Source organism: Calonectris borealis, unplaced genomic scaffold (genome assembly GCF_964195595.1).
Source record: "Calonectris borealis unplaced genomic scaffold, bCalBor7.hap1.2 HAP1_SCAFFOLD_35, whole genome shotgun sequence".
Taxonomy (NCBI): Eukaryota; Metazoa; Chordata; class Aves; order Procellariiformes; family Procellariidae; genus Calonectris; species Calonectris borealis.
In genome coordinates, this window is record NW_027441451.1 from 737002 (window position 1) to 758878 (window position 21877).

Here is a 21877-nt window from a genome sequence, read left to right on the forward strand (position 1 = left end):
GGTCTCGTGGTCAGCAGCATTGAAGGGCAGCTGAGCTCAGTGCAGCTGGTCTTCAAGGACAGCATCCTCCAAGCACAGAAATGGTCTCTATCAAAACTCAGTTGAAACTTGGATGTAAATTCAAGGGCACCATAATGAGCTGTTACTACTTCAGGGACAGTTCAAGAAGAAGCAAAGATAATATGGGATCACCCCTAAATCTAGTAAGAGTAGGCATGGATAGATCTGAGATATTTGATGTGCTCTTATCACCAGCAAGGTCTCCCAGGCCTTTGCGCCTCAAGGCAGGACTCTAGAGGAAAACAGCCTTCAGTGGACAGGAATCAAATCAGTAGCTGCTTGAGCAAACTCAAATGTTACCATTGAAAAGGGACCGGATGTAGAAATCTGTATTTACATCGAGGGAGAGAAAGTGTCATCAGCCTTGCTGGTCCATGTCCATGGCCTGTGAAAACTAATGAGAATTTACAGACCAGTGTCAAAGCTGTCAAGATGAAGCCTTCTTACACACTTATTACGCCGAGGTCGTTTCTGCATATGTTTCAACTTCTGCCTAACATCTTCTTTCAGGGGTTGATGCACTTGCCCACACCGAGGTGGCCACTGCCTCTGAGATTCCCAGGGGTAGCTGAAGACCCCACATGGTACTGGGAAATGTTACCCAAGGCTGACAGGAGCCTTTCTGGAGCAGGAGCTGTGGACAGGCAGGGTAGGCCAAAGCATCTCAGTTGAGACAACTCCTTTCTCTGCCATGAGTAGGAAGGGAAGCCTGGACAATTGCCCCCAAGGTGTCCAGTGTCGCCTTCGTGAGGCGAGGCGACCTGGTTCAGGAACGGCACGGCGACCCCCCCTCCCCGGGGCGCTCGGGCCATCGACTCGCAGACACCAATGTGGTGTACGGCAAATGGCGTTTATTGGTGGATAACACGGTGTTATATACCTTGGGTTTACGACGTCATTTCCGCCTGCTTACTTCACACCTAAATGCTACTGGCCATTAAGGGAGGGGGTCCTATCTTTCCGTACAGCGCGATATCTTCCGGCCGCCTGATCCTAACTACCCACATTTCCCCCCTCCCTATGCATAATGAAACTAGCTAAATGTAAAAATCTTAAAAAGATATGTATCATGATCTTTGGGTAAAAAACGTTGAAATATATACTATAAACTTGAATAGAAAATATAAGGCACGCTAATGCAAGGGATAACTAGGGTGTAACAGGGAATAACAGGGCAATTAGAGGTAGAACTAGAGGTAGGTAAAAAATTCTAAAGAAGAACATTCTTAGAGCAATTGCCGGCGTTCTATCATCATGATGTTAACTTGTTCTAGCCGGCTCTTGGCAAACGACACGAGCTTATTCAATATACAGGGTCCGAAGATCAATGCTATTATGATTGTTACTACTGGCCCTACCAGGGTAGATATCAGGGTGGCAAGCCACGGTGAATGGTTAAACCATGATGCAAACCAATTTTGCTGCACCTCTCGTTCCCTTTTTCGTTTTTCCAGTCCTTCTCGCAATTTGGCCATGGTGTCTCTCACTATTCCAGTGTGGTCGGCATATACACAGCATTCTTCTCTCAGCGCGGCGCATACTCCTCCTTGTTGTAAGAACACTAGGTCTAACCCTCTCCGATTTTGTAGCACTACTTCAGATAGCGATCTAATTGAACTTTCTAACGCACTTATTGATTGTTCGATTCTAGCTAAGTCCTCATCTACTGCTATTCTCAAGGCACTGAATTCTTTATTTTGTTGCACTAAGGATGCTACTCCTGTACCCACTCCCGTCCCTGCTATGATCATTAGAGTGGCTACTGTTAGTGCTGTAAAGAGTTCCCGTTTTGACAGATGGTGTGCTGGGGTAATCTGTGAGTCATAGACAAAGTCTTCGGAATGGTAAAAGATTTTAGGGATTATAGCTACCTGGACACAATATTCCGAGGATTCATCAAATTTGTCCAAGGACAAACAGGGTGTAACTCCCATAATAGAACAAACCCACTTGGTATTGTCGGCCGGTATTAACCACCTTGCAGGAGTTTTATCCTGTGTCTCATTAACACATAGTTGTTTTTTGTGGTTTGGGACTTTACCCACGCACACGCCGCTTCCTACTACTTCTGCTAATGTAATCCCTTGTTTTTCTACGTCCCATGTGCACTGGGCTGGATTTGAACCATTTACTCGCATGGGCTTGTTATTTACTCCTACAGCCTCGTAAAAGGGTGGCCGTATTCCGTAACACAACCAACAATGCTCCGTAAGATGTGGGTTAGTTTTGTTCAGCAGCTGATAGCTAGCTTGCATCATTTTCCAGAGAGAATGTCGGTCAGAAATTACGGCGGTCTGTGCAGTAAGTCTGGTGGTGTGTACAATAAGTTCGGTACTACTTACTGTACTATGTGGCAATGGTGCAGGTATTGTCGGGTCAGGTATTTTTGGGTGAGGAACCGGGTTAGGCCCAATTACTCGGTTAGGGCCTGCTGGCAGGGGATCTTTCGGAACAATCTCCTTTTTTATGAGGATAAAACCGCCTCTGTCTGACCCTGATTCTAGATACCTTACTCCCCACATTTTCCCAAGAAGCCAAGCATCTTCTCGGGGGTTGGTAACATTTAGAAAGAGGAATGAGCAAGCTTGGTGATGCAGTCGTTTTGGCCCTTGTACCGGGGCATGTCCCCGGCGAGCGATTTGCCATTTTGGACGGGTTGCTTCTGCCAGGTGTATGGAACACTTATACGGGCCCCACCGGACTTTCAGGTATTTATCCTTACCGTCACCCGGTATCCAAGTAGGGGCTATGGTCTCACATCCCCAATGACCGCAAAAATATTGATCAGGGTAGTTACAATAACCTTTCCCAGGATTAGAGCTGGGGCACATATAAAATTCTGAGTATTCCCAGCAAGGGTTCATCGGGACAAGCTGACACAGAGTGGCAGTGAAGCTCGGTGCACTTGATGTGATCTGAGTAGCGATAACGTGCTGATCTTTGACTCGAATGAGGGACCATTTAAGTGGACGATGAGGATGGTGTTCTGATGCTGCTTGTCCTATAGTGACGAGCCCTAAAATGAAGATTACACATTGTGGGTGTAAACGTTGTGGCCTCCGCTTATGGGGGTTGTGTCGCTGTTGTCCGGATTCTGCTGGTGCGGAACTCTCAGGTGTGGGCAGGACGTTTGCTGATTTGTCGTCTTCTCCTGCTACCGGAGCATACGGATTACGAGGGCGTCCGATAATCCGGTTCTGTGGAGAAAAACTCACAATTTTTATTAGTTTTATTCTGGAGGTCTGGTTTGATGGACTTAAGCGGACACCACTTAACTGTTCCATCTCTTTTGACTGCGGCATACCCTCGCCCTGTAAGGACTAGCCTCCACCCTTGTTCCCATTCTCCTAGCTCATTTCTGACTATGACCAACGGGCCTTCTTCTAGCGCCCGAGTGGCCCAATGTTTTTGGGTGGGGCTATTTTTCTCTTCCCCCCTAGGAAATTGGTTTAGTGCTAAAAGAGCGGTTGCTAACAGGCGTGCTTGGTCTCCTGGGGGAATGGCGCTGGTAAAACCTTCTGTTTTTGCCAGCACCTCTAATTTAGACTTTAGAGTGTGATTCGCTCGTTCGACTATGGCTTGTCCTGTGCTATTATATGGAATGCCGTGTGTCAGGGTAATACCCCATTTCAAAGCGAATGCCTGAACTGATTTGGAGACAAAATTCGGGCCGTTGTCTGTTTTGATCTGCTTAGGAATGCCAAGCCACGCCATAACCGTTAACCAATGTTGGATGGTTGCTTTGGAGTTGGTTCTAAGGTGTTGTGTGGCTACGATCATTCCGCTATATGTATCTACAGTTACTGCTAGCCACGCTCGGGGTTTTAGCAACTGACAGAGCGTGAAGTCTGTTTGCCACAATTCGGAGGCTTTGAGACCTCTGGGGTTGACTCCACTGGACCACAGTGGTGTTTTCTGACAGTGGGGGCATGTGGCTACCACATGTTTTGCGTCGGTGACCGAGATTCCGCATCTCTTCGCTAGCGCTTTAGCTCCGATGTGGAGGGATTCGTGTAGCTGACGGGCATCCCTTAGCGTCCACAACCCTTTCGCTGCGGCGTCTGCTTTGTCATTACCGGTTTGGAAAAACCCTTTGATTGGGTCGTGGCTGTTAACGTGGATGACCGATATGGTGCCCTTTCGAGAAAAAAGTGCTTCTTCCAGCATCAGGGCTGTTGTGGATGTTGACACGCCGGGCCCCGCCATGGCCAAGCAAAGTTTGGCCACGAACATCGAGTCGGTCACGATATTGAGATGTTCCTCTGGGAATAGTCCACACGCCAGTACTAAGGCCATCGCTTCTAGCTGCTGGGCTGAAAGCGCACAGTCGGTCATTTTAATGCAGTGCCATTTTTCTCCAGATTGCCATACTGCTGCCGCGGTTGAGGTCATTGAGGATGCATCTGTAAAGACCGTTGGTCCCTGTTGGGGTCGGTCCATGATCTTCTGTGGGAGGTCGATGTCGACAATGGCTAGCATTTGAGTCCAGGGGGGCTTTGTAGCATACCGGACTTCTCCGCCAAACCCAACAAGAGCTATAGCTAGATACTCTGACATCGCTACTGATTGCTTTGGGAGCTGTTTGCGGAAGGGTAGGTATATTCTGGCGGGTTCGATGCCTAGGTGTCTTAGGGCGAGTTTTCTGCCTTTCATGATGAGATTACCAAGGCACTCGACTCCTGGAGAGAATGCACGTGATGGTTTTCCCAGGACTATCCATTGTATTGGTCGAGCCTTTTCAGGGGGCCCCTGGGCTAATGCCCCTACTCCCCCGCCCTCCGTGAAATGTACATACAGATCAAGCGGTACACCTGGGTTCCACCTGGCGAGCGTGCTCGACGATACCTGTTGGTCGATAAAGTCGAGAGAGTTCATTGCTTCCGTCGTCAGAGCTTTTTGTTCCCAGGGGTTTTTTCCTTTCAGAAGATCGTATAGGGGGGCCATGATTTCAGGAGGGATCAGGACAATGTTACGGAGCCACTGCAAGGATCCCACCAATTGCTGCATATCATGGAGTGTTTTGATGTTCCGACGGATTTTTATTTGGGGGGGGGTTACGTAAGAACTGGTGATCCCCACCCCCAGGAAAGTTACACATGGTCCCCTTTTGACTTTTGCGCCCGCGATTTCGAACCCGTTCGTTTTTAAAGTTTCCGAAACCGCTGTTACTAGCTGGTTCACCTGATTCTCTGTCGGCGCGGCGATTAGAATATCATCCATGTATTGAATGATAGTCGCAGTTGGATCATTGTGCCGAACCGGTGCTACTGCGCGGTCCACTATAATTTGGCAGATAGTAGGCGAGTTGATCATTCCTTGAGGCAGCACTTTCCACTGGAAACGTAGGTTAGGGCGTGAGCTGTTTGGGAACACTACAGAAAAAGCAAACCGCTCTTTGTCCTCCTCATGCAGTGGTATTGAAAAGAAACAGTCTTTAATATCAAGGACGGCACACGGTTGTCCTTCTGGTATCATGGAGTTCATGGGCAGCAGTGTTTGGACGGGACCCATTGGTTGAATTTTCTTGTTTACTTCGCGCAGGTCATGGAGGAGACGAAACCCCTCGCCGGTTCGTTTGGGTATTACAAAAACTGGGGTGTTCCATGGGCTAGTGGAAGGCTCTATATGACCTCGCTGTAACTCGTGGTCGACTAGCTTAAGAAGAGCGTCCATTCGAGGCTTTGACAGGGGCCACTGCTCGACCCACACTGGGTCGGACGATTTCCACGTCAGTTTAATAGGTGGAAGTGGGTGTGCGGCAGTGGCCCTCACAATAAATTTGTCACCCTGGCTTTCAAAAGGGCTAGAGCATCCCTTCCCAGCAGGGGTGGGACTCCTGACATAACATATGGGAAGAGGGTAATGGTTTTCTCCGGCCCTTTTTCAGTGTGAAGCGTGATTGCTGTTAGTTGAGCACTTTTCCGAGCCCGGGTTAACCCCCCGACTCCACCCACCATGGGGGCGTTTTCTAATTTCCAATGCGGGGGCCAGTTTGTCTCAGGAATAACTGTAACATCTGCTCCGGTGTCAATCAAAAAGGGCACACTAATGGTGGTGTCATCTAGGGTATTATAGAGGGAACAGATTCCCCACACCACTGGCGGGCTATCGCATTTTACAGCCAGGGCCACCCTGGGGTCTCGCCCCCAGGAGGTGGTTGTTGCTGCCCTTGAGGTAGGGACTGGTTCGGATGGATCGTCGGTTGAGCCATAAAGTTGGTCATGTCTCGAGGGGGCAGCGGGTTCGGCGGTGTTGTGCCCCATCCGGGGTTGGCATAACTGGGCCGCATTATGTCCCAAGTGGGAGAGGGCTGTGCGCGGCCCGAGTGCCCTCTCCCCTTCCCGTTTCCCTGGTGTTTAGATCTGCAGTCTTTGGCGAAATGCCCTTTCTTTCCACAGGCCCAACACGGTCCTCTCGGTCGATTTTGGCGCGGGGGGAGCGCTGTGGGCAGGTTCCCCAACCGAGGGCAGTTTGCCGCCACGTGGCCCACCTGACCACAATTAAAACATGCCATCACATTAGCTATCGCAGTGCGAACAGCTACCTGAATTGGGGCTAAGTGCTCTTCCTTTGCGACATGCTTGATCATGTCTGCGATATTTGACCCCACTGGCAGTGATCGTAGGATCTCTTTGGCTGCCGAATTACACTGCTGACGTAAGCAATCTGCAACAACCGGGCCTTTCGCCTCCGCGGGCAGGGTCGAGGAGTCGACCGCTGCCTGAAGGCGATCCACAAACTGCGTGAAGCTCTCGCTTTCATTTTGCTTAATTGTGGACCACGGCGACGGCTTGGCAATAACTTTAGAAGCGGTGCGAATGGCTTCTCTAGCCGTGCGGGTAGTTGTCATAATCTCATGGGCCCGCAGGCCCTGGGCCTGCGCCTGGGGGTAATCATGGTGGGGTCTGTACCCATCAGCCGCTGCAGGCTGGAACCATGCAGCGGGTGATCCGCCCCGGCCACTTGGGCTAATTGTCTCGCACAGTTGTCCTCCCATTCTTGTTTAAAAACGATCATCCCTGCCCCATCAAAAATCAATCTACAAGTTTGTTTTATATCGAACGGGAGCATATCGTCTCCCCCAAAGACACCATCTATGAGGGTGGAGACCATGGCAGAATTAAGGCCTTTATCTGCAATCGACTTAACGATCGCTTGTACATCCTTAGGGTTTACTGGCGAGTAAACCCTCTGTCCCCCGTCCGTCACTCGGACCGGGAATGCTAGCCTGGCTGATGGAACCCACTCGGCACACACAGTCTTTATTTTCCTCCAGTCGGTGAGGGGGAGGTTTTTGTTTTTATTTCGGATGAAAGTGTTTTGGCTTTTGACTGTGTGTACTCCCATTTCCTCCTCCTCTGAGCTTGGATCAGTCACGAGCCACTCGTCCCAGCTAGTGTCTGATCCGGAGCCGGAACTCGACTGACCGGCTGCTTCCGGTTTCTGATACCTTTTTGTCGGGCTCCAGCCCCGCCCGCTTCTCCTGCGGGCGAGCCATTCCCTCCCTCTTGGCCCGCCCCTCCTTTCTGGTTCGCCCCGCCCTTTGCTCGGGGGGTGCCTGCCCTCTGAGGGCATTCTTTCAGATGGTCGCTCTGATTGGCTTTCCGCCCTTCGCTCACGCTCCCCTCCTCCTCCTGGCCACTCCCGCCGCCTTTCTTCTTCTCGTTCTCCTCCCCTTTTTGTTCATGTGTGCTTGTTAATGCTAGCGCCTCCTCCCAGTTCCCGCCGCGGGCATCTTCGGCCCGCCCATCCCCTTTGTGCTCGGTGCCATCTTGGGGCGTATAGGGCGGTGGTTTAGCCCGGGCTTCCTCAGACTCCATCCTTTTCGCAACGCCCCTGGCTTCCTCAGCCAGCCCTCCCCAGAAGGATTTAGCTCTCTCTTGCGCCTCCGTAAGCGGGTCAGGGTTTGGGGATTGAGGGGACATGTCACCCTCTTGCAGATCTTTAGGCTCAGCAGAATCATCATCATCTGGGGGTGCAAAGTCTGCGTGGCTGCCCCGACTCCCAATTTCGGGATGGCCAGCAAACAGTTCTTTGCCGCCCTCCAAGTCTCCCGTTCTTGTATTGCCTTCTGCAGGGCCTGTACGACTTTTCCCCACGACTTAAGGTTTTTACCACAACCCGAGGACATCGTCTCCTCGGCTAACGCTTTAGTACATTTATCCCACACTTCAGGGTGAAGGATATCCACCGGTTGGTCAATGACACCAATTTGCAAAAGCCTCGCAACGGCGAGAATAAAATCTTTGGGCTTGCAATTGATACCCCACTGCTTATGTAATTGCGATACGACCTTCACAAGAGCTTCCATCTTCCTTGTTGGTCCGGGAGCGTCCTCCCCGCCGGGCTGGTCCTGCCGCTCCGGCCGCCGTTCACCCGATTCCAGGTGGGCTCTCCCGGGTTTCGGCACCACTTGTCGCCTTCGTACGGCGTGGCGACCTGGTTCAGGAACGGCACGGCGACCCCCCCTCCCTCAGGGCGCTCGGGCCATTGACTCGCAGACACCAATGTGGTGGACGGCAAATGGCGTTTATTGGTAGATAACACGGTGTTATATACCTTGGGTTTACGACGTCACTTCCGTCTGCTTACTTCACACCTAAATGCTACCGGCTAACTGGGGGGGGGGCGGGTCCTATCTTTCCGTACAGCGCGATATCTTCCGGCCGCCTGATCCTAACTACCCACAGCTCTCCCTGTGGTACATGAAACCATCAGATGAATCCCTGTGTAGGCTGCCCAGAACATAAAGAAGAGAGACAGGCTCCATCATCCTAAATGTGGGCATCTGATGCCATTTCCACTGGCCAAAGAGATTCACCTCCAGCCTCCAAGAAGATGCCCCCAGATGCTGCCCTGTCTCTCAGCATTGCTCCACTAGAGCTTGCAGCTAGCTCCAGGTATCTTGGACCACCTCTGGCACTCCAAATGTCCCCAGGTCTTTGCATGTGACCACGTCAGCCCTGGCCTCCATCTCCATTAATTAGCAGGGAGCTGAGAGAAGGAGCTGACATGCAGGTGTCTGCTGTGTGCACACCTGAGCTGAGGCCAGAGGAATCCCACCTCCTGTGGGCTTGTGCTGTGCGTGGGGGGCAGCTGAGCCCACTGCTAGCCCCAGGGCCACAACCATGGAATGGGGGCTGAATCCCTTCCCTCGGCACTGCTAAATGAGATCCTTCCCTGCCCCTGTCTGGGTGTCCTGTGTACAGATGGGCCAATGAAAAGGTGATTCCTGGAGCTGACTCTTCTTGAGATGGGAGAAATGCCCCTGCTGGAAAGAAGTGTCTCTCCGCAGCTGAGGGAGGGACCATCAGTGATGGCTTCAGGCTGTTCCCAGCAGGATCCCTGGAGGCGCAGGGACACGTGGAGGGAGCCCCGAGGGGGCAGAGCAAGTGGTGCCTTGGGCTGGTCCTCTGCTGCTGAGCTGGGCTGGGCTCCTGGGATGGAGGGAGCTCATGGCAAGCGGGCAGCGCTGCAGAGAGACAGCTCTGCCCAGGAGCAGGGCTGGGGGCACTGCCTGCAGGCACCGAGGGGAGAGGAGCGAGGCTGAGAGAGGTTAGAGGCAGTCTGGGCTGGGAGGATGCTGAGAATGAACGGGAGGAGAAACCTTCACAGCCCTTGACACGGTAAGTCTCCGGGTGCAGGGCAAAGAAGCTGCAGTGCCTGGAGAGATCTCCAAAAGCTGGCACATGCCACAGCCTGTGGGGCATTTCAGGAGGTCTCTCCCACCTTCTCTGGTGTGGAGGAGGAGGACATGGTGCAGAGCAGGGCTTCCCTGCTGCACGGTCAGAGGGACAGGGCATGAGGGCTGCCTTCTGCTGGGGGGGACTGCAGGGGTGTGCAGGCAGGGGTGCCCAGGGCTGTCCTTGCGAGCAGGGTCCCTGCACCCCAGGGGCTGTGTGCTGGGGCAGGGACTCTGCCGCCTGCCAGGCTCAGCACTCAGCCTGCCCGGGGAGCTCCCCACGGCGCTGTGGGGAGAAGCTGTGGGTGGAAGGAGCGAGCCCCAGCAGGGCAGGGTCCTTCTGCTGTCGAGAGGGTGCTGCCTGGGTCAGCCCTGCTCACAGCTGCAGCCCAGCCCTGGGCATTTCTGAGGGGACTTTTCAAGATGGAGTTCCCTGAAAGGGAAGGTGTCTGTCTTTGGAGGTTTCTCCTCTTGGTTGGCTGGGTGGGCAGTGGGACATTTCCAAGGGCACTTTTCAATTGGAAGGTCAAAGGAGGGATGACTCTTTGGAAGGAGCTTTCCTGCATCTGTGTGTTCAGTTTCTGGCTCTGGGGGCTACAGATAACACCAGCATCCCCTTTCCAGTCTCATCGGGGTTGTGGGACCTGCTCTTTACCCCCTGCGCACACGGAGAGGCTGCAGGGCAGCGCTGGGCACCCAGGGGCTGAGATGGGGTCTGTGAGCACTGGCAGGGAAGAGCCGTGGGGCCAGAGCAAGAGCTCCTGGCAGGGACAGCTCCAGGCAGGAGAGATGGGCAGCAAAGGAAGGACCTGCCAATGGAAGCCCTGTTGCAGGGGAGATGTGGGCACCTCCCGGCCACCCCTGCAGTGCAGATGCCTTCCCTCAGCAACCCCCTTCATCTCTGCCACCCAGCACAGCCCTCGGCCCTCCCGGCCATGGGGTCTAGTGAGGGGAATAGTTGGTCCAATCCTGGGGGAAACTCCAGTGAGGATAAGATAATTGAAAGAGATCTGTGGGAGCGCATGAAGAATGGGCCGCAGAAGAAAGAGCATAATATGATACGATTAGTGGAGGCTTAGGCCACAAGGGCATTGCGACCTTGGGATCTGTGGTTACATGATGGCAGGGTGTGGACCCGGCTGTGGCCGACGCTGTCAGCAGGTGCGGGGCTGGGGTGTGCAGCAGAAAGATACAAAAGCAGAACCTGCGACCCTTGGGAACAGCGTGAGGAGGAGCAGCGAATAGAGAGCTCAGGTTTTGCAATATGCATTAGGTAATTAAGATGTAGCCAATGAGTTTTGTACATGGTTGTTCTGAAACCGTATATAAGAAGTTCGTGTAGAGCAATAAAGTGAGATCTGATTTCCACCTGGCTGGGTCTCCGTCTCTCCATCGCGGCAAATTGGTGACCCCGACGTGATTTGGGGTCGTGAACCACCTAACTGCGTGGCAGGCTGCGAGTCCCACAGAACATTGAATGAGCTGCTGAAAGGAAGCAGGAGCCGGCCGGCAACCAATCCCTCCGGATTAGAGAGGTGAGCTGTGGGAAACATGGGGAATCAAGCGTCGTCCCCTGAGAGAGACGTGTATGAGCTTATGAAAGCTCTTCTTAAAAAACATGGGAAGAATATCTCCGGTCATGATCTTAAGACAATTCTTAAATGGGTGCAGGTTAAATTACCGGCTGTAACTGCATCCACTATTTTCACACGGGAACTTTGGGACGATGTGGGAGTAAAGTTATGGGATGCAGCGACTACGGGAAGTGTTGAAGCGCAGCGTATGCTCCCGTGGTGGAGAAATATCTTTGAAGTTTTAAAGGCCCAGGAGGAAAGTCATAAAGATGACCCAGATAAAAAGAAAGACACTCCCCCGGTGTCTGCATTGTTATCGGAGGTAAAGAGGCCCTCGGCTCCATTGACGATATGTACCGCAGGGTATCCCCCTGAGGAGGATCCCTTCGATCCGGGACCCGTGGACCCTGAAAAGGAGCCAGATCTCTACCCCCCCGACCCACACGATGTGTGGGCCAACATTAGGCGCCAAGCGTTAAAGGAGGGGGAACTAGAGATTGCTAGAATGATAGTGGCTCCTGTAGTCTATCAGAGAAGCGGAGGAGCCCAGTGGGAAGCTCTATCTTTTCCGGTGGTTAAGGAGCTGCGCCGTACTGTTACTGAACATGGACTTTCTTCACCATATTTTGCGAGCCTGTTATCCTCTGTCCTCGATACATTTGTTATGACTCCGCATGATTTGAAATCTTTAGCGCGATTACTCCTGACACCGACTCAGTATACTTTGTGGGAATCCCACTGGAAGGGGGGGCTTCAAGCGCTCCTCTCGACTTACGCAGGTCATAATAACAATGCAATTGCTGCATTGACCATAGAACACCTTACGGGCACGGGTCGCCATACTAACCCGGTAGATCAAGCCCGAATTCCACGAGAAGCCCTTGAGGCGACCCGCGAAGAAGCAAAAAAGGCCTTCTTTAAGGTTCCTGATTCTCAAAAACCGCAAAAGGCTTTTACCACCATTACACAAGACTCTCGAGAGCCTTATATGCAATTTATTGATAGATTAAAGCAAGCTCTGGAGCGTCAAGTAGACAATGCGGAGGCGCGAGAGATCCTGCTGTTGAAATTGGCTGTAGAGAACGCTAATGCAGATTGCAGGAAGCTTTTAAAATCTCTCCCGAATCAGAACCCTACTTTGGTCGAAATGATTGAGGCATGTAATAGATTCGGTACTACAGAGTATAAATATGAAGTCATGGCTGCTGCTTTCGCAGCCATGCGCGGTCCCTTAGCACCAGGCGTCTGCTATGGATGTGGTAAACCTGGCCATTTGAAAAAGAATTGTCTACTTTCTAGTAGTAATAATGGACCCCGAGCTCCGGGAATCTGTCCTAGGTGTAAGAAGGGTCGCCATTACGCTAATCAATGTCGATCCAAGTATGATTTACAGGGACAACCGATCCAGGGAAACCGATCTCGGAGCGCGGGACAGCGACGCGTGCGGACACAAATGACGCCGTCACCTTTCAAAAATCCCCAGAGAGGGGCAGCAGTGCCTCAAGTCTTCGCCCAGCAACAACAGGCAGCGCCGGACTGGACCTGGCAACCGCCCACACAGTAACGTTGCTTGATTCCTCGGTTCACTTATTGTTAACAGATGTCTCGGGACCTTTACCCTCTAAAACACAAGCCTTACTAATAGGAAGGTCCTCCACGACATTATCCGGACTCTTTGTATTACCGGGTGTTATTGACCCTGATAGTACCGAAAGTATTAAGATCATGGCATGGACTCCGTTTCCTCCTTGTACGGTGCCGGAAGGCAGCCGCATAGCGCAATTAATATTTATGCCCATAGGCACAAATTGTCCAAATTTGGATCAGCTCCAACAAAGACAGGGTGGATTTGGTTCAACAAGGAGCCCACAAATCTTATGGGTACAATCTCTTTCTCAAAAACGACCTATGTGCCAATGTACCCTAATTCGTGGAGAACAAAAAGTGGTCTTGAATGGGATTATTGATACTGGAGCTGATGTCACAGTAATATCTCAAGCTAAATGGCCGCCACTGTGGCCGCTAGCCAATGTTTCCCAGGCGCTAGCTGGGATTGGCGGGACTGGTAAGAGTCACCAGAGCCTGGAACTTATCCAAGTTCGAGGTCCCGAAGGGCACATTGCCTCTGTTAAACCTTTTGTATTGCCTATTCCTATGGTTTTATGGGGGCGGGATGTGCTGTCACAGTGGGGAATGACAATTCGTACTCCTTTTTAGGTGGGGCCATTGAAACGCGCGACACCCTAAAATTGACCTGGAAAACTGATGTTCCTATTTGGGTAGATCAATGGCCCCTACTTTTAGAAAAGCTTCGCGCTCTTCAAGAACTGATCACAGAGCAACTCCAAAAGAAACACATAGTGCCTTCTCTTAGCCCATGGAATTCTCCTGTTTTTGTTATCAGAAAACAAACTGGCAAATGGCGCTTGCTCCATGACCTCAGAAAAATTAATGACGCCATGGAAACTATGGGGGCCTTGCAACCTGGGCTCCCATCCCCTACGATGATTCCTCGAGATTGGTATTTAACTGTTATTGATCTTAAAGATTGCTTTTTCAATATTCCCTTGCATCCGGATGATGCTCCTAAATTCGCCTTTTCAGTTCCTAGCGTCAATATGCAAGCTCCATTGCAAAGATATCAGTGGGTTGTGCTGCCACAAGGAATGAAAAATAGCCCGACGATATGCCAATGGTATGTAGCCAAAGTACTTAGTCCTGTCCGTACTACAATGTCTAATGTCTTAGTGTACCACTACATGGATGATATCCTGGTGGCTGCACAACATCACGCGGTCATGGAGAAAGCTGTAGCCCTTGTCACGGCTGCCGTAAATTCGGCGGGCCTCTGTATTGCGCCGGAAAAAATTCAAAAAACACCTCCATGGAAATATTTGGGCTGGCGCATAAGAGCTCAAACTGTAGTTCCTCAGCCTTTGCAGATTCAGACTGATATAAAAAACCTGCATGATGCACAAAAATTGTTAGGAACCATTAATTGGGTCCGACCTCTGTTGGGGATTTCCAATTCAGACTTGAGCCCGCTGTTTGAGTTGCTCAAGGGAGACCCAGATTTGCGTTCTCAACGCTGTCTTAGTCCTGAGGCTGTTGCCTCGCTGCAAAAGGTGGCTACGGCCATTACTCTCAGGCAAGCACACCGATGTGATCCTGATCTCTCTTTTCATCTAATCATCTTAAACCCGGCTCGACAACCCCATGCATTAATATTCCAATGGGATCCACAAAAATCAGACCCGTTGTTGATCATTGAGTGGGTTTTTTTACCCAATCAGTCTGCAAAAACTATTTCAACACAATATGAAATGTTTGCCCACCTGATAATTAAAGCTAGACAGCGACTGCTGACGTTATCAGGAACTGATTTCACTTCTATTTGCTTACCTGTAACAGCCATATATCTGCAGTGGCTTTATCAGCAATCAGACACTTTTATACTGGCACTAGCGGGTTATGTGGGCCAGCTTACATCTCACCCGCCTTCGCATAAACTGCTTAATGCGAATTTTAGCATAACATCTAAACCAAAACGGAGCGACCAACCGCTGCAAGCCCTTACTGTGTTCACAGATGGATCTGGAAAGTCGCACAAATCAGTCATATTATGGTGGGACAACCAACGTGAACGTTGGAACTCAGACATAGAAACAGTCCCTGGTTCTCCCCAGATAGTCGAGTTAGCTGCAGTGGTTCGAGTTTTTCGGAAATGGTCAACGCCGGTCAATATCATCACTGATTCCGCTTATGTTACAGGGATTGTGGAACGAGCTGAAGCGTCTGTATTACGTAGTATTTTACATTTTGACTTATTTGCCTTATTACAGGAACTCGTCTTTCTTTTAGACTCTCGCCCTCACCCCTATTTTGTCATGCATGTTAGGTCTCACACTTCCTTACCTGGTTTTATTGCAGAAGGAAATCGACGGGCTGATTTATTAACCTTACCAGTACACGTGCTGCCGGATCGTCTAGCCCAAGCTAGACTCAGCCATTCTTTTTTCCACCAAAATGCTGGAGGCCTTAAAAGACAATTCGGCCTTACCTCTCAGCAAGCATCTAGTATCATTGCTACATGCCCTGACTGCCAGAGGCATTCCTTTCCGTCAATTGCAGGCGGAGTCAACCCTCGAGGATTGCAAAGTCTGCAACTATGGCAAACGGATGTCACCCACTATTCAGAGTTTGGCAATTTGAGATATATTCACTCTTCTATTGACACCTTTTCAGGTGCTTTATTTGCTTCTTGTCATACTGGGGAAAAGGCGCGTGATGTTCGTAAGCATCTTATGCGAGCTTTTGCTACATTGGGCACACCTGCACAAATTAAGACAGATAACGGTCCTGCCTATGTCTCTAAAGCAATGAAAACATTTTTTGACTCTTGGGGTATAACTCACATCACTGGCATTCCTCATTCTCCTACAGGTCAATCTCTCATTGAACGTTCCCATCAGTCGCTCAAACGCCTGCTACAACAACAAAAAGGGGGAATAGGAGCCGTTACTCCTGAGGAACGATTACAGAAAGCCTTATATGTTTTTAACTTTTTGAATTGTTCTCTATTAGACAGTAACCCCCCAATAATCCGACATTTTAACATAAATACTTCATTTGAGATGCGAATCAAAGCTCCTGTGCTGGTTCGTGACCCAGAAACAGGTAAGATAATGGGGCCCTACCCCCTTGTCACATGGGGCAGAGGTTATGCTTGTGTCTCTACAGAAAAAGGCCCCCGATGGATCCCAGCGAAGAATGTGCGACCGTTCCGTGAACCCTTGCCCCAAACCTCGCTCGAAGATCCCGAACAGCGGTCGGAAGAGCCTTTCGCAAAAGAAACAGAGCCTGAAGACTCAAGTATCTTAAATGAATAATCGCTATATGCGTAGGTGTCGCTGGACGCGTTCTGAGCGTTGGTGTAATCTTTGTCTGAGGAAAGAATTCGTCACAGTAAGACTTTTACTCATAACAGGGCATGAGTCCCTAGGAAGCAGCCGTCTTTTTGATTGCTGTGCTGATTGAAAAAGAGGGGTAATTGAGAGAGCTCCTGAAAAAAAAAAAAAAAAAAAAAAAAAAAAAAAAAATGAAAGTAACTAAGGGCAACCTTGGCGTAAAGTGCCTAGTGACAGGAATTACTATTTCCATCCTGGTCAGCGGCACAGAATCTTGGGAAACCCTTAAACACATAGAAAATAGAAAAAACCTATGGGTCACTTGGGCCGAGAAAATCAATCAGAGTAGCTTCTGTCTTTCGATGGCCACCCCTTCTGACCCTTTTAGGACGTGTCTATTGGGAGTCCCTATTAATATGAGCCTGGTAAACAATTCCACCTTGATCCTTGAACCCACTGTGATAACATGTGGTTCTATGCGTTCTCAGTCACAGTGTGATAAAAACAATATCACCTTTAACGCTTCTTCTCCCTTTATGAAATGTAATAGTTCTATGTGTACCTCAGATAGAGAAATACAAGAATTTAACCTTTTAGGTTCTGCCCCTTCAGATTTATGTTTTCAGTTTTCATCACATGCGGATCAGGATGATTCCATTAATGTTACGTCGTATAGACCATATAACAAGACAGCATATTGTCAAAATACCACTGAAATTACGGCAATTACTTCTAAGGCAGGGCGATTGCCAGAGGGAATGTTTTTAATCTGTGGTGATCGGGCTTGGCAAGGAATCCCTCGAAGTGCTAAAGGAGGACCGTGTTATGTCGGTCATTTAACGCTATTTACGCCAAGTGTCACTAACATCTTTCAAGCTAACCATGCTAAATCCCGTCGCCGTAAAAGAGCTCTTGCAGAATTAGGCGATGATTGTAAAGATGAGGTAACACTTTGGAATCCTCCTGAAGTCATTATAGCCAGCATATTTGCCCCTGGGATAGCTACGGCACAAGCGTTAACACAATTAAGAAAGTTGGCGTGCTGGACTGGAAAACAAATTAATGTGACAACAAATGTCTTGTCGGAATTAGCCAGTGACGTTCAGGGGATAAGACATGCCATGTTACAGAATCGTGCCGCGATTGATTTTTTGCTTTTAGCACAAGGGCATGGGTGTGAAGAATTTGAGGGGATGTGCTGTATGAACATCTCTGATCATTCCCAGTCAATACATAAGCAACTCTCAATTTTGAGGGATAACATGAGAAAGCTTCGAGAAAGTAGTGATCCTTTTACAGATTGGTTATCTTCATTAGGGTTGTCCGGATGGTGGACTACAATTTTAGAAAAAATAGTTGTTATAATTATAGTAGTATTGTTGTTGATTTTGCTTTTGCCATGTGTTATGCAATGTTTACAAAGACTGATAACTAATTCTGTAAAGCGAGTGCTTATGGTGCAACAAGAAGGGGGAGATGAGGGGAATAGTTGGTCCAATCCTGGGGGAAACTCCAGTGAGGATAAGATAATTGAAAGAGATCTGTGGGAGCGCATGAAGAATGGGCCGCAGAAGAAAGAGCATAATATGATACGATTAGTGGAGGCTTAGGCCACAAGGGCATTGCGACCTTGGGATCTGTGGTTACATGATGGCAGGGTGTGGACCCGGCTGTGGCCGACGCTGTCAGCAGGTGCGGGGCTGGGGTGTGCAGCAGAAAGATACAAAAGCAGAACCTGCGACCCTTGGGAACAGCGTGAGGAGGAGCAGCGAATAGAGAGCTCAGGTTTTGCAATATGCATTAGGTAATTAAGATGTAGCCAATGAGTTTTGTACATGGTTGTTCTGAAACCGTATATAAGAAGTTCGTGTAGAGCAATAAAGTGAGATCTGATTTCCACCTGGCTGGGTCTCCGTCTCTCCATCGCGGCAGTCTAGGCTGGGAGTCACCTCTCTGTCCAGCAGACCAGCAGAAGAGGCCAAGGGCATCCCTCCTGCCACGTCCCCAGTTCCCACTGACCAGCAATGGGGCTGAGGGCAACCGTCCTGCATTATCACTGCCTGGGAGGTGGCTGCACAGCTGGGTGAGGGGAACGCTGTCCTGAGTGCCCGGCTGCCTCGGCGCTTGCCTCGTTCAGCCAGACCCTCACTGTCTTTTTCCTTCTTTCTCCCTGTGCCTGTTTTAAAGTTATCTTGTTCTGGCTGCCAGACTGCCTGGGGATGGGAATTTCAGCTGCAGAGTCACACCCTGATCTTGTTCGTCCATTCGTGCGGGCAGGTCGATGGGAACAAGTGTCCCAGCTTTCCTCTAACCCGAGGGGCTGTGGGCAACGCAGCCTGTGGGGCTGGGGAGTGAGTCAATTGTCTCTTCCTGAGCTGCCAACATTCGGACACTTGGCTATCTCCTTGGGGTGTCCTTCCAAGCTGTGAGCTGCCTTCCAGCATGCAAAGCTGTCTCATAGCACCCTTGTGTTCTCTGAAAGCCCCACGGAGAAACGCAGAGACTCTCTGGCTGAGGAGATGCTGTGGGGTTGGTGAAATGAGCCACGAGTGTCCTGGGCTAGAAGTGGGGTGCTGAGACCTTGAGGAAGGGTGAGACATTTCGTGCTCTGCACTGGATCCCTCTGCTCTCAGCAGTGTCTGGCTGCATAACAGAACATAAGAATGTGATCGCCCTCCATCTCAGGAAGGTGCAAGCCCAAGGCAGCTGGGAACAAGACCGGGGGACAGACCAGCTCCCCTCACTGCGCTCTGAGCCACAGGCAATCCTCTTGCCTCGCAGGACTCACTCTGTTCTCCTGGAGTGCAGCAGAAATGCTGAGGGTTCCTGACATCCAAGAACACTCCCCAGGGGAGATGGGGGGAGCTGTCAAAACCCCCAAGCCTCTCTAAGTGCCTTCTGCCACCTCAGTTCCTCAGCACGGGGAGTGCAGGTGCTGACAGGCCCTTCTGCGTTAGGAGCGGTTCCATCTGACCAAGTCAAACGCCAGCACTGGCCCCTGCCCCCACCCTTCCCAGGAACCCACTGCTGCAGAGCAGGGTTGACTCCTCGGCAGCCAGCGGGCAGAGGCCCTGCTCCTCACGCCACATTCAGCCAGCACCCACCAGAGCTCCAGCCCCGCAGCTGAGGAAGGATTCCTGGAAAATGCAAAGGGTGGTGTGCAGCAGGGGCAGGGGCTGTGGGAAATGGCTTGGATTTTGCTCAGAGAAGTCTCCCCTAACTTCTCACTGCCTTTTCCTCCTTGGACAGGTTCACGTGCCCAGAGGGACCAAATGTCCAATGGCAGCTCCATCACCCACTTCCTCCTCCTGGCCTTCGCAGACACGCGGGAGCTGCAGCTCTTGCACTTCTGGCTCTTCCTGGGCATCTACCTGGCTGCCCTCCTGGGCAACGGCCTCATCATCACCGCCATAGCCTGCGACCACCGCCTGCACACCCCCATGTACTTCTTTCTCCTCAACCTCTCCCTCCTCGACCTGGGCTCCATCTCCACCACTCTCCCCAAAGCCATGGCCAATTCCCTCTGGGACACCAGGGTCATCTCCTATTCAGGATGTGCTGCACAGCTCTTTCTTTTAGCCTGTTTCATTTTAGCAGAGTATTTTCTCCTCACTGTCATGGCCTACGACCGCTACGTTGCCATCTGCAAGCCCCTGCACTACGGGACCCTCCTGGGCAGCAGAGCTTGTGTCCACCTGGCAGCAGCTGCCTGGGCCAGTGGGTTTCTCACTTCTCTCCTGCACACGGCCAATACATTTTCACTACCCCTCTGCCACGGCAATGCTGTGGACCAGTTCTTCTGTGAAATCCCCCCACTCCTCAAGCTCTCCTGCTTAGATGCCTACCTCAGGGAGGTTGGGCTCATCACATTTAGTGCTTTTCAATTTTTGGGGTGTTTTCTTTTCATTGTGGTGTCCTACGTGCAGATCTTCAGGGCTGTGCTGAGGATCCCCTCTGAGCAGGGACGGCACAAAGCCTTTTCCACGTGCCTCCCTCACCTGGCCGTGGTCTCCCTCTTTGTCACCACCATCATGTTTGCCCACATGAAGCCCCTCTCAATCTCCTCCTCATCTCTAGATCTGGTCGTGGCAGTGCTGTACTCAGTGGTGCCTCCAGCATTGAACCCCCTCATCTACAGCATGAGGAACAAGGAGCTCAAGGACACCGTGCGGAAACTATTTGAAGACAAACTACTGCAGCGTCAATAAGGTGTCCATCATCCTCAGGAAAAGCTCGGATGTTCTTTGGATCATATGTGTCTTGTTTTTCTCTTTGTTTCTTATACTTCAGATATTACTTCCACTTCAATAATATTAGTCTTATCCACCCTCACCAGTGTTTTCTGACCTGAAAGACCTCATGTACATATGGAGCCAGGCTCCCTGTGCAGGTGAAGGAGCTGGGAATAAAGAATGCAGCAGAAAATGATTTGTCTCTGTTCCCATCTCTTACATCTGCTCTGGAGCTGGGGGTGCAGCCCCAGCACACAGGAGGGCTCAAGGAGCCACGAGCCCCCCTGCCACATGGAGGAGCAGGCACTTGTGGACCTCGGGGCTGCCCCTCGCTGCCTCAGTGGACACATCCTTGCTGCCACCTTCACATGGGGCTGCTGCTTCCCTGGAGCCATGGCCATGGACGACAGCAGGACCTGGTCTTTCCAGAGCAGCACTGCCAGTTCAGGGCCCTGTGGAGAGCACGGGGTGGGAACCAAGACAAGCTGGCCAGGCCAGCATGGACATGCTCGCCTGGGGCAAGGGACATCCAGGGAGAAGAGCAAGGGAGCATTTCTGTGCTGCAGGGAGGAATCCCTGAGAAAGAGAAAGGTCTTTCTGCAGGCACCCACTCGGGGCAGGCTGCTCTGTCCCCTGACCAGGACTCTGGTGCTGGCCTGGGGAGAGGGGCTGGCACGGAGCTCCAGAGGCAGCCTGGGCTGGGGATCTCCTGCACCCAAGACCAGGAGCTCTTCGGTTTCACTGACCTCCATTTCCTCATGGCATGGGGAGCCTCCATCCCTGGGGCTGATGGGGAGGCTGAGACCCCTCTCTGCCCCCCAGCAGCTGCTGTGCCCCTCAGAGGGGCTGGGGCCGTGGGGTGAGTGCCCAGAGCTCTGCAGCACCCTGCGGTGGGCACTGCCGTGGGACCAGCCCAGGCTGGGCTGCTCTGCGGGGCTGGGCTGGGGAGAGGGCAGGGGAGATGGGAAGTGCTGGGAAAGGTCCGGGCTGGGCTGGGAAGTGCCCAGGAGAGGACAACACCGATGTTAGCTGAGCTGTGTGACCATGCAGGGCAGGGACATGCTCCAGTGGGTGTGTGGTGCAGAGCCCGGTCTCCTGGCAGGGAACTGAGACAGGCGGGTGCAGGAGAGAGGAGGCTGCTCTGTGCCCTTGGTGGCAAGGACAGAGCGAGAAGGTGCCCCAGGGCATTTATCACACCCCCACCCCAGCCTCTTCCCTTGGCCATTTCCAGCACTGGCCACTCATCCCAGTTTACGGGTGTTTTTGCTCTGTGGCCACCTCCTCCCTCCTGTTGGTCTTGGTACCTGGGTTGGGGGAAGAGCCAGCCCTGCCCCAGGCTCTCTTCTTGCCCAGACCTTGGCAGAGCCCAGAGTGGGGCTCTCTGCAAAGCCTTGCGTGGGCCACGGCTGGGGCTGGGCACTG

The 21877-nt window shown here is 51.5% G+C and overlaps 1 protein-coding gene across 1 annotated transcript; it reads left to right on the top strand.

Moving 5' to 3' along the window:
* The first annotated feature begins 19495 nt into the window (after window positions 1-19495).
* LOC142076140 (olfactory receptor 14A16-like) lies at window positions 19496-20551 on the top strand. The gene has a single exon (XM_075138519.1). It carries the CDS (start codon window positions 19496-19498, stop codon window positions 20429-20431), a length of 936 nt encoding a protein of 311 aa, XP_074994620.1. The 3' UTR covers window positions 20432-20551.
* Window positions 20552-21877: the final 1326 nt, after the last annotated feature.

Excerpts from the sequence above, each read along its gene's own strand:
- LOC142076140 (XM_075138519.1), top strand. The coding sequence starts at position 19,496 with ATGTCCAATGGCAGCTCCATCACCCACTTCCTCCTCCTGGCCTTCGCA.